Source organism: Rhipicephalus microplus, chromosome 3 (genome assembly GCF_043290135.1).
Source record: "Rhipicephalus microplus isolate Deutch F79 chromosome 3, USDA_Rmic, whole genome shotgun sequence".
In the NCBI taxonomy this organism is placed as follows: domain Eukaryota; kingdom Metazoa; phylum Arthropoda; class Arachnida; order Ixodida; family Ixodidae; genus Rhipicephalus; species Rhipicephalus microplus.
In genome coordinates, this window is record NC_134702.1 from 106,949,481 (window position 1) to 106,962,254 (window position 12,774).

Below are 12,774 nucleotides of genomic sequence, written 5' to 3' on the forward strand. Positions count from 1 at the left end.
GTAGTCCGTCAGGTACCGTGGGTAGCGAAAACCGACTTCGTCGCCACTGTTACATAGCTAGCCGGGCAGCCACGGCAAGCATACGCAGACAACCGCAGACTAGGGCAACGAGTGAACGTTTATTGTTTCGCGCAAGCTTCTTTTGTAGCTTCATCTACGAAGCAGGGAGAGGGGGAAAAGGGGGGCGGGAATGGCTATCGCTTCAGCCATCGACAGAAACACGAAGGGGGGAAAGGGGGGGACGTAGAAGTAGGAGAGTTCAGTTCGCAACAAAAACAAATGGCTTTTTGTTAAAGACGAGCGAGTAATAAAGATGATCGTGGTGCTGAGGCTTGTTGTAAAACCATGAATTTGAGACAACACTGCATAGCTTTGCATGAAACAGGAGTAGCAGCACAAATACTTGCAATATAGCAGTATTTGTGCTTGTTCCTCCAACTACCTACATTTCTCTTGTGTAAACTGTACAGCAGCACCCATAGCGAAGGTATGTGCAAATTTTCAAGTCTTGTATGTTCATAAAAAGACCATTCGTACCATTGGAGGCTTGACTTGAAAGTACTGTGAAAGAGTTTCGCATTATTTATAAGAACAGCAGCAAAACGGAAGTTACAGACTTAAGCATCACTAACTTCTTTTGGTCTCCTTAGAAATATTGGTCTTTTTTAAAGCAGCATCAAATGTATTTGTTGGAAGCCTTTATAACGAAGTGTGCAGGACTCTGCTGTATATTAAAGCACTTAAATATACAGGTGGCTCTATTTTTTTAAATGTGCAACAGAACACCGTACAGCCAGGCCAAACTGAATCGTTCATTGTAGAGGCAATACCTGTTGGCATGCTGTTAGCAAGACCTGTTAATTTCAGTATTTTTCGAGCAGATGGTAGTGAACTGCAAGTGGACTGAAAAAAACTGCATGTGGCTTGTGAGTTGAAATTTCTAGCACTAACGTCCCCTTATGTACATAGTCCGACAAAGAAGAGTTTGTTACAACAACTGACGTCAAACATGGGGATTGTAAGCCTGTATGTAACCTGTCAAATTGTCAGCTTTATATACAGACGTGATTACATGGGTAACAGGACAAGGTAAAAGGATAGCTCTAATTTTGTTTAGTCCTACTCGCGGACCTTCTATGGGTTGGCACTAAGTCACGTCCCTGCAAGGGCTGCGGGAAATGTTGTGAAAAATTTAGAAGAGCTGGTCAGGTATGTATGCAAGTATATAGCTCCTAATATTAGTCCATGATTGTGTTGACAGGTGTTGGCTGCCTGGCAAGATGTTCCAAAAGCAACTGTGATGCCCGGAACGCGCAGCACAGTCTCGGCAAAAGCTGGAAGAGCAGCCTTTCAGAACCTTTTATAAACACTCCTTGGGTATGGGTAGCTCTACAAGCACACTTGCTGGGTACCCACTACACCATAAGTATACATAATGTTTGTGTAGCAGGCCGGCATTCACTATGTTATCCTTCATCATTCTTCGGAGGAGCATACGTGGCATCGGCTACACATTAATTTGCAAGAAATTTCGTGCAATTTTTTATGCAATGACTGACAACACTGAAGAATCACGCCTGAAGTGGGTATGCGCCACAGTTAATAGGTGATGAATACCAGGTTTTGTAATGGGTTGGAGCATTAGACGACCCACTCGTTACGTAATTCACTTTATGTGATGCCTGGTTTTACCTTTGCTGTTCTAAATTCTTTATTACTCATATTAACGCAATTTCTTTTCTAACATCAAGCCTGCCTAAAGCCAGTTTACAAACGAGTTCCAAACACTGGCGTGGCTCAGTGGTAGAATACTGGGCTGGCACCTGGGCAACGGAGTTCGAATACTATTGTCTGTGGTGTTTTTTATTTACTTTTTGTTATTTTATGTGATAGTGGTTTTGGACAACTATGGTGCTGTATGTGACCCGTGTTGTGATCTCATAACAGCTTTCGCTGTAAAACATTTTTTGTGAGCTCATAATTTGTGACAACATAAGGTCACAATATCGTGTCGCAAGAGTTGCCTAATATGTTGGTACAAGCGTGCAAGTGTGCTTCAGAATAGCTACCGTGGCACTGACTGCAGCAGGTTAATGGGTAACAGGTAAATGCTAAAGGAAACGCGCAAAACTGGGCGTTCACTCTAGAAAATGGCTGACACACAGGAGTGTATGCACACTAACCTCATTCTCTTAAGTGGTTGGCCAACACAAGTGCCAGCCTACCTTTCATTATTATGGGTAAAGATGCTAACATAAGCCTCTTCGTAATCTAATATCCTACTTCATATGTGTAGTATGGTGTTCATTACCTCTGTTAGTTGCCATTTTGTGGGTTCATACATTTTGACCTTGTATCAGTAGCACTGGCATTATACAGTCGAACCCTTTTATAAGAGACCCTTATATAGGAGACAAATGGGTACTATAGGAGATACCACTGTGCCTACAGTACGTTAAATAGGGGTTGGCAAGAAAATGTATAAGTGGTACCCTGGTTACAAGAAACATCTCGTATAAAAGATAACAGTTGCTGTCTGGAGCATGCCTCTTATAAAGGGGTTTAACTGTAACACGAATCGGGAATAGAAACCTATTGCATGCACTTAGTCCGATGCGGAAATAGTTCCGAGTGTTGAGTGATAAGCGACACAGTGTCTGGGGGCCCTGTTGCCATGCGCTTAAATTATAAGATGCAGTACATATCCTGCAAAGGAAACAATAACCATGTTGAGGAAATGATGAGAGGTGACGTAGCTACGCTATTGGGGAAACAATTAAGCTCCTTGGGGTTCGTGGGAATGGTCGTTCTGGGAAAAGAACCATGTTGGGGGGGGGGGGGGAGCAGTGATTGAAGATCTCCCTCTGCTCAAGGGAAGACCGGGCCCTCTATGAAAATTTGGTGTAGCCTAGCTGTTCACAAGCTGTTTTTAGAACATGCTGATGCAGTATTATCACGCACTTCTGAGCAAACATAAGAGGACTTGGTGGCTCTTATTAAACCCGGTTTGGCTCGTAGAAACCCTCGAATTTTATTTGACGTGTCCTCAAGCTTCATGGATTGCTCGAATGTCGCTGTCCTAATTGCCTCAATAGATAATATGTGAAGCTATAGTTTCCTTTGAGCGTGAGTTGTTCGCGAATATATGACACAGTTATTTTCTATTTTTATATTTTAGCTGTATTGCATGTGTTCCTTAACGTAGGGTAGCAAATCGAGCGTAAGGCAAACTCCCGTCCCCCCCCCCCCCCCTTCTTTTTTTCCCCCTACATGCTTATCTCTATATCTAGTACACCAGCTCAAGTGCGGCCATTAGACTGCCTAAATGAAAGCAGCGCTCACGCACAGTACTGTAGATAAGTAAGTGTTCGAGCGAACTCCAAGGCGTGCTGACGGTTGCTAAGCGGTCATTTCAGATTATTTTTTTTCTAAATGCTTTTTGCTCAAGTAGGTAGATTAATGCTTCAGCCGTGCCTTTGCTCCGTTGTGGTTATTTCAGCTGCGACACCTGGTGAGAGCAGCTGGCGCGGGTTCACCGTCTCCTCCGCATTGCCTGCATCCTCCTCCGCTCCTCGCCTATGGATTAGATTAGCCGCCCAAGCTGCGCGTACGCTTTGCAGCGGTCCACAGCGTTCCACTGCTGAGAACAACTGTAATGTTACTCTGACACGCTTCCCAACGCTTTCGTACTGCCTGGCGTTAAAGTAGTGATCTCCGGACAAGTGGTGAGTTTCGGCTTTCGTTACGGGCAGTTCTTTTTGTGCACAGGTGCGGGGTCAAAATGTAGGAAGTGACAGTGCAGGGAACCTCAGAAACAGAAACATTTGCCGCATTGCGAAAACTTCCGTCTCGCGCTCGACTCGTTTCGTTTCTTGCCCGTCTTTGCTCTTGTACCGCTCTTTTGAATTGAGTCGGGACATAAGTGCTATCGTAAACGTTCGTAGCGAGCGCTCGATCAACCGTTGCTTGCAAACGCAATGAGCAGCATCATAGTTTAGTATGTTCGGAAAAATAGCCGGTACGCGCGTAATGACAGGTGTGCGTATTTTCGTGTTTGTCTCGGCTTACTGCTTTTACATCACTTACGTGTTTTTTTCCCTTCGCAGGTGCGATGGAGGATCATGGTGTGGAGGTAAGCTTGTTTTTGTCTTGCTCTGAGCTGCCATTCGCGCCCTCGTGTTCGTGTGTTTTAGTTAGGTGGCATGATTAACAGCTCTTTAGCTCTCATTTTCAGTGCGTTGGGGGACGGGGAAGTGCCTTTTCTGTAGTATACGATTGTATGTTACGTTTGAAAACATGTTCATTCCTTTGCAACTTTTGGAGACGTCCAGCGTTTTCGGTCGCGGCATGCAATCAGTTTAGTTGGCTGCAACCTCTCGACAGCTAATCACGAGCTATAGACTAGTGCGCAGCATTTGCGGATAAGTGCGGTCGGCAAAGGAAATTTTTCTGCTCTTTCTTTCCGCTATTTCTCAGCATTACTGTGACAGGAATGATCAAACATGCGTCATGTTTGCCTATGGATGTAGACGTAATAGAGGTGGAATTCTCAGACAGATGAGCGAAGGTCCACCAAGTAAAGAGTCAAGTGCACATAACGCTTAGCAGAGTTTTTGATAGTTTCATTTGAAAGCAGCTGTTACGCATACATGTAATAGTGTGTTGCCCTTTTTGTGCCCCAAGGTTTATGGAAGGGCTCCTGAAAATGTTCAACATTTCGTGCTTCTTAATCTCGTAATTGTCTAAATTTCACTAGAGAACTCAAAAGCTCTTGCTTCGTATATTGGGTCTACATTCTTGCCAACTGCATGTAAACGTTTGTATAAGCACCAAGTTCCAGAAATCCTGCGCAGCCACACCTCTTAACAACGAAACCATCAGGGAAGCAACTTTTGTTCATTCTCAAGAGAATTTTGTTGTCGCAAAAATAACAAAATACACACAACTGTTGCTGTGCACAACCGAACTTAATTGAAAGAAGTTGCTGGTCTTGCTCCATTTCAAGTTGTTCTGAAGGAGCGTACCAGCTTGAGCTTCCTATCTTAGTAAGCATTGCATAGCTTCATTGTGGTGAATGCGGAGGAAAGTGGGAATGATGCCAAAAGCATCAAGAACTTTGCACTAACTTGCTTGCCTTGCGTGTTGCTTTTTTCCTTACTCCCGTCATCACGCGCATATTCTTTGCACGCACTTTCGATGTTAGCCTTGCCGCTGAACTGTTGGTGCACGGTCATCTCGGCACGCAAAATGTCGTTCAGTTCAACACCGTCTGGTCTAGCCTGTAGCTCTACCAACTCGGCAAAGTGCGTCCCATGCTTCAGCCAGTGACTGTATGCAACCTCTGCAGTTGTAAATAACACTCGCTTCCGTCTGCATTTTTGCCCTTCTGGATTCCTAACTAGCTCATAGGTTAAAGAAATGGTTTCGGGGATCACTGCCCAAAGCTTTTCTTATAGCTGGAGCACTTTTTAAAATTTCTTCTGTGTCAAGAGTGTAGAAATGCAACGAACATACTCCATGGACGTTTGTCGGGACCACTGGATTTTTTGTTGCACCGAGAGTTTCGTTCTTGAGGGTGTTTGTTATTGAGTGGCTTAGCTTGTGGTTTGCGAAAATTGGGGTGAAGCCTGCTAGGGTGAGAATGAAGGAAGAACGATGCCTTGCAAGCAATGTTTGGGTCTCTAACTCATTTGGCTGTGTAGTGAGCTATTTGAGTGTGTTGTGCACATTTTGCTCTTTTTTTTACTTAGAATAAGCAACTACAAGCTTCTCTCCACTGGTATATCAAGCTATACAAGACCTTCGTAGAATAGGTTATTGACTTGTTCATTTAATTTAATGGGAAACAAGTCAGCACGGTGAGGCAATGCTGTCGGTACTTTGTTGTAACTTTATGAATTGCAGTAAACAAGAATGGCTGGATCGAAATGTTCAGTCTCGCTGCTTTTGCTTCATTGAGATGCACACTTTTCTGAACAGCTGGAATGGTTAGTCAAGCTGTGTGATAATTTTTGTGCACTTGTGCAGCAAGAAGTAAAAAGATGATAGCTAAAACGTTTCTTGGATAAAGTCATACTTTTCGTTCCATCAAGTGGTGTGTAGTGCATTATGTGGTGCAAACTCAGTGCAGCGTGGTTTCCCTAACACAATGTTGTTTTGCTGGGAGCTCCGTCTGTTCTTAAACCTTTAACATGCAGGTTATTACCTGAAAACATGTAACATTTTCAAATTTTATTTTTGTGTCTTCCATTTCATTCTTATTCTAGAAATATGCTTTTGTTTGGTTACTAGCCCTAACACAAAAATACAGTTATCGAAATCTGCTTCAAGGACAGCTTTCCCTGAGTTCATGTGATAGTAGCAAATATACAACATTCTGAAATGTCTCACATTTATCTGGTCTTACGGGGTATTAGAAGCTATGAAGCAAAGAAACATTGTTTCTTTATTGGTGCAAATGAGACTCGGCACATGTCGCTTTCGTCATCTGAAGCAATCTCGTATTCACAAAGTCTGCCTCACTGTCAGATATAAATATGAAATCTTCAGTAAGGCAGCTGTTGGAGTTGCTTCAAGAAACAGCCCTTTTTCTTTTTTTGACATACCTCTTCTGTCAGCATTCCATGTATGTGTTGTCTTTTTTAAATTTCCGTTGCTTGGCTGAGCACGCCAGGTAGATATACGAAGGACCATTATTCACAGATCTTTTTCTAGAATTGAGAAGAAACAAATGTTGAGCTAGAGGATGGTACCATTTGTAATAGCGTAGCAATCTTCAGTGATGAGCATAGCTTGGGCGTGGTGGTCCGCGGATTGAACATTGCAGAGCATACTGGCCAGTTGTGAAGAGTAGTCAGACTGGAGGATCCATGAAGATACAAGCAGGGAAAATGGAGCTTGTTTGAGCATTGAATTCTGACCTGTGACACTCATTCCACGCTTAAAGGGGCCCTGAAATGCTTTTGCAAGTAACCACAGAATGAGGAGGAGGAGGAGGAAGGGAAGAAATGAAAGGCAGGGAGGTCAACCAGACGCACGTCCGGTTTGCTACCCTGCACTGGGGGAAGGGGTGAGGAGATTATAGGAGAAGAGAGAGAGAAGTGAAGGGCAACGTGTGTGTAGATGTGACCTTGTCCATTGCACGCTTATAAACGGTCACGTAGTCCGGTCGTCTTTAGAAAACTTAGCAGTGCTCGCGTCGCTTTGCTGGCCTGCGACGGGTACAGCCATGAACCAAGAATATTCTCTTCGGAGAAAGGTCTAGTGTCTCTAACGTTTCGCGTAGCAAGTTGCGTTCTCTCGAAAAACATTCACATGAACACAGTAGACGTTCTATTGTCTCGTCAGTGTCACACGATTCACATCGGGAACTATCCGCCATTCCTATGCGAAAGGAGTACGCCTTTGTAAAAGCTACTCCTAACCACAGGCGGCACAGTAAAGTTGCATCCTGGCGGGAGAGGTCCGATAGAACTTGAAGCTTTCTCGATGGGTCCAATTTGTGTAGGCGGCGGTTCCTGACACTGGGGTCACTCAGCCAAGTTTCTGACATGGTGTTAGCGAACGAGTGAAGGCCCCTTGCAGCGTCGGTTCTCGACAATGGAATTGAGGTCTTCTGGGCGTCTGCGTGGGCGGATCGGGCAGCATTATCAAGCTAGGTCATTACCGATAATACCACAATGTCCCGGTAACCACTGGAACACCATGTCATGTCCTTTCGATAAAACTTCGTCAATCACTCCTCTTATTTCATTCACTAGTTGTTGATGCTCCCTTTGTCGCAAAGCTGATTGCAAGCTCTGAAGGGATGCCTTGGAGTCGCAGAACACAGCCCATTTTTGAGGTCGGTATTCCGCGATATAAAGTATAGAAGCACGTAAGGCGGCAAGCTCCGCTACTGTGAATGTTGTCCTATCCGACAGTTTGAGCTTTATAGTGACCTGGTACGCCGGGATGACAACAGCACCTGTGGAGCTGTCAGCCGAGACTGATCCACCGGTGTAAATGTGGGTCCTCTGGCCGTATTTTTCGTTGAGTAGCGACAATGTCACCTGTCGTAGGACCACTGTTGAATGACGGCTCTTGTTCGTTATTCCCGGAATAGTGAGGCACACTTGTGGTTGTTGTAGGCACCACGGAGGTGAGGCTGGTCTTGTTGCTGGAGTGAAGCCGAAAGGAAGGCAGACTCTATGGGCAGAAATAATCTTTGAAAACATCGCTTGTGGTCTTTGAAGTGGCAACACTGCAACATGGTGACCAGGAACTCGGCAGAGGTGTCTTATGTGGGCTCTCAGATTGTCAGTGATGATGTATGTTTGAATTGGATGCTCTCTTGCAATCATAATTGCCCCGTAGTTTGAGGTGCATCGCGGCAATCCTAAGCACACGCGTAGTGCTTGTCCTTGCAGACTTTCGAGGGTGCGAATGTTCGTCTTGCACGTACTTGCCAATAACGGCAAGCTGTAGCGCGAAAATCCCAGAAACAGTGCCCTGTATAGCTGCATCATTGACCTTATCGATGTGCCCCAAGATTTTCCGCAGAGGAACCGCATTATATGGACAATGGAAGTTAGCCTTCTGTTCAGGTAATTGCAGTGGGCACTCCACGAAAGGTCCCTGTCAATAATCACACCCAGGAAGCGATGGTTCTTCTGGTATGGAATATTTTGCCCATTGATGGTAACGGGGTATTATGTCATGGCTCTGCGAGTAAACGCAGCCAATGCACATTTCTCCGTTGAGACGGAAAGACCTTGCTTGCGGAGATATGAGCATGTCAGGGTGGCAGCCTGCTGGACTCTTGCACGTACTTGTAGACGAGTTACAGCCGAAGTCCATAGACAAATATCGTCAGCATATATGGATATGAGGATAGTACTTGGGAAAATTTCACGAAGTCCTGTCATCACGAGGTTAAATAACGTGGGACTTAATACGGCGCCCTGAGGGATGCCACGGGAGGTGTAGTAATTGGTGGTAGGTCCACATAAAGCCATCCTAGACTCGCTGGAATCGGTGGTCGGATGTTCCAATGGATCCAGGATTATTTGACGACAAGGTCCTTTTTTGTACAAACCTCAGATGAACCACAGAATGAATTCACTAGAAAAGCTTATTGCCTCACTAATTCAATGCCGCAAAATTTTAAGAATCCATCCAGTGCGAGTGGAGGTACAAAGGTTTGTCGAATGGTGCAATTGCATTCTCTCTTCTCTCGTCCTGACGAAAGGGCTAAATGTTAAGCAGGGAGGGATGGCAGGGCCACAGAAAACCGTCACACGCGCCTCGTGACCTTGAGCACTTTTTTCTTTTTTTTTTCTTCGAATGCGCTGCTTTTTCAGTGTGATCGTGCGCGAACACGTGGGTAAGTAGCGGCCTTCTGCGGCGATCTCTGTAGTGAGCGAGCGCGTCATGTTCAAATCAGCCAATGGCTGATACATGGGTAATTCACGTGTGATTTTGGGGCATATTCCGTGATTTCTTGAAAGAAAAGGAATCAATTTTTAACTGACATTGATAATTTATTGTGAATTCCAGGCCACGTGCTGCGCTATATATTTGGCTCGCGTGTTGTCGAGAGTCTCTACTACCGATCGGCAGCATTTTGTGGTCATACAGGGCCCCTTTAAAAGGACCAACCACTGCCCAGAACATGAAATAAGATGACTTCACGAATGGCAAGATTGTCCCTCATAGAGATTCAAACCAACCCTGTTTTTCTCTTGAGAAGGGAAGTTACATTTTTATTTCTTAATTGAAAATTGCAATTAATGGCCTGTAGTGCCACATGGTGGCAGAAACTTCAATTATTTAATGTATCCCACGGCCGCCTGGATCGGGGCGCGCGGCGGTGTTGCTCCGGCCGTCCCATCCGGACGGAGGAGGCGTAATTGCAAAAAGGGGCGTGACCGCTGCTTTCGCCGCACCGTGGCGTGCGCCAACTACCTCTCCATTTCTTTGCTATCTATGCGGGAAGGTTAGTGGCGCCTTGAAAATATCGCTGTATAGTAACCGTGGGTTAGCATACCACCCTCCCCCACCGTCACAAAACGCACATAAAAGAATGGACGGCAGCTATCGCTATACTATTCATTTTTGTGCGTGTGTGCGCCAGTCCCTGTCGTGATAATGGTATTCCTTCCATAGAAGGAATGCCATGATGATTGTCTTATTTTGTACTTGCCATGTTTGTGTTCAAGCGGATTTGCAAGCATTCAATGCGTTCACGATGCATAGAATAGTTTATTTAAAATAGAATAGTTTATAGTATAGCATAGAATAGTTTAGTTTATTTATTTATTTTCTGCACGTTGGAAAGCCGACATGGGACGGTTCCGTCTGTAGTTTGAGTTGCGCATCCTGTTGAATTCACTGGGTGCCTATTCTCAATATTTTGGGGGATAGCCTGTATGTCATGAGTAGTTTCAGACTCCAGCAAGGTTTCGGAACTCGTGGGTAGGCAGATCACAGACATTGGAACCAGCTGGTGGCTTTCTTCACGGCCACTTGGTGTGCAATCTTCGACACTGTCACTGTTCACTGTGCAAAGGACGACCTTCGTTGCAGGAACTGCACACGGTGGTTGTTCCCGCTCCAACTTTCGTCGCTTCTGTGGTATTTGCGGCTGCTTATAGGTGGGGTAACCAGGAAAGACACTGGGAACAGCAGTCCTCTTCAGGCGCCGTCTCTTGGGTGAATCAGAAGAGTAGTCATCGCCCACAAAATGCAATGAGCAGACGACGCTACTGGTGGACTTGTCGTTTGGAATGAAATCTTTCTTGGATATGGCTTTAAGCCACTTTTGCTGGATAGCCTGGTCTGCAGGAAACTCGTGGAAGCTTACACCAAGCTTTTTCTTGGTGCTTGACTTTCAGTACGGCACGCAGCAGTACGGCATGTTTCTGAAAAAGACTGTCAATCACACACGGAATCTCAAAGCAGACCAAGAAACAAATTATTTGCCTGAAGTCAGTGTGGTATGACAACGGGAAAATGCATATGAAAACATGTATGCAAGTCGCAGAAAGCCATATCAGCAGCCGTTCAGCCAAAGAACCAGTAGATTAGTTCGAATCTTAAAGAGCAAACAGTATGCACGCAATAATGGAGACAGAAATTGGGGGACCCTTAAGCTTCACTTTAAGAGTTAAACGCGACAGCGATACCCACGTGCGTGCACACACACACAAACACACACACCGCCTTCTCAATTTCTAGCATGCCTTCGCTTTTCTGTGAATTCCTATCGTTACTGCATCTACCTCGAATTTTCGCCCACAACCAAAGACGCCGACACCGGAATTACTGCGAAATGAACGCATTAATTTTGTCGCGTTAAAACGACAAGCAACACCAAAACAAGAGAAAGTGGTCATTGCGCGAGCGGCCCTTAGCTAATTCCCAGGTGACAAGCGTCGCTCATCGCTTCCGCTTTCAGATTCGCCTACATGCGGCCTGCGCTTAATAGAAACATCGCATTCGCATCACTGTTGTATCGTGGGAACTTCAGAATGCAAAGAGACGTGTCCACGAAAAAAATGTTGCCTATCATCGGCTAGGTGAAAACGACTACAACATTAGCATTACCGCAATTTAGTTTTCCGACGTGTTGATCTCAAGACAGCGCTCAACCGCAGAACATAGCTATGCAGTGTTGACGACGACGAAATGCATTTTCATTAAAAAAACAAAGAAGCATGGCGCGCGCCGATACAGGCGGCCGTGCGAGAAATGAGCGCTAAAACAAAGAATGAGAAGCACGGCAAATTGCGCACTCGGCACAACAATGTGTCATGGCATTTGAACGCGCAATGCAAACGAAGTCGCCTAAGCACGCTGCTTGGCTCTATCTAGAGCGTAATACGCTACAGTGAATTGCACTCACTGTGTAAAGACCGGTTAAGAAAACGTAACAGCGTACCTTCATTCCAGTCACCACGTGCACGATGTCCAATGCGCATTTCTCCAAGCACGTCTGCGGCTGTCTACGACGCCGCCAGCGCATTGCGTCAACAAGGGAGTGGGAGAACAGCGTCGCGGCCGAGCTACCTCTATTACATTTTTTCAAAGGCGCGCGCGCCGAATGGGACGGACGGAAGTACAGGAAAGCTGTACAAAGCCACATCGTCTCATTGTAATGGCTTGTTATTTTCAAAAATAGTTATAAAGCTCAGAATAAATGTTATTAAGCATATTTGCAGGAACTTCTGTGAAAGCAGAACGACAGCATTCACAAGTCGCTGGAAGGGCTACTGGCATCGCTATCGATTCTTGGCTGGACAAAAAGGGACATCCGTGTTCAGAGCCTTTCAGATAGAAAAATACTGCTTATAAAACAACTACGTGCTTTTGGGATTAACTACTGCAGCTAAAAACGCTATGAAGAGTAAGTTTTCTGTAGCACTGGAAAAAACTAGGTTGAAAAAAATCAATTGTCAGTCCCTTTATTGATTCGTTGCAGGGTATGGATGTGTGTTGTATAAATTTTGCACTTAGACTGAACATTAGGGCATGTTGCATGTAACCTAGCTCTTTGCCTGTTTCTTTATTTATTTATTGGTTCGTTTGTTTATTTGTGGTACTCTGAAGGCCAGAGGGCATTGCAGAGGGGAGTGGCATATGGGAAAGCATCCACAATTAGGTAGTAATGCTATACAGCAAGAAACAGTATAAATGAGAACTAACAAAGAGCATTGCCAAAGAAAGTGTCGGGGCATGTTATTTGTTGTAATTTAGATACAAATGTGACGAAAGTAATGCGCACGAAAAGATAAC

At 45.0% G+C, this 12,774-nt stretch overlaps 1 protein-coding gene across 4 annotated transcripts in view; it reads left to right on the top strand.

The window, feature by feature from the left end:
• Nucleotides 1-821: 821 nt before the first annotated feature.
• The window catches only part of LOC119159552 (E3 ubiquitin-protein ligase TRIM37-like), a 60,056-nt gene continuing 48,103 nt past the window's right edge, over nucleotides 822-12,774 (top strand). For 3 of the 4 annotated variants that reach the window (XM_075890112.1, XM_037412357.2, XM_075890115.1), the window contains exons 1-2: nucleotides 3,583-3,725; nucleotides 4,107-4,132. In XM_075890112.1, coding sequence (XP_075746227.1) covers nucleotides 4,112-4,132 — 21 coding nt within the window. In that variant the 5' untranslated portion in view covers nucleotides 3,583-3,725; nucleotides 4,107-4,111. Of the gene's footprint in view, nucleotides 927-3,582; nucleotides 3,726-4,106; nucleotides 4,133-12,774 lie in introns of those variants that run through there. The other variant, XM_075890114.1, reaches the window with a different exon arrangement.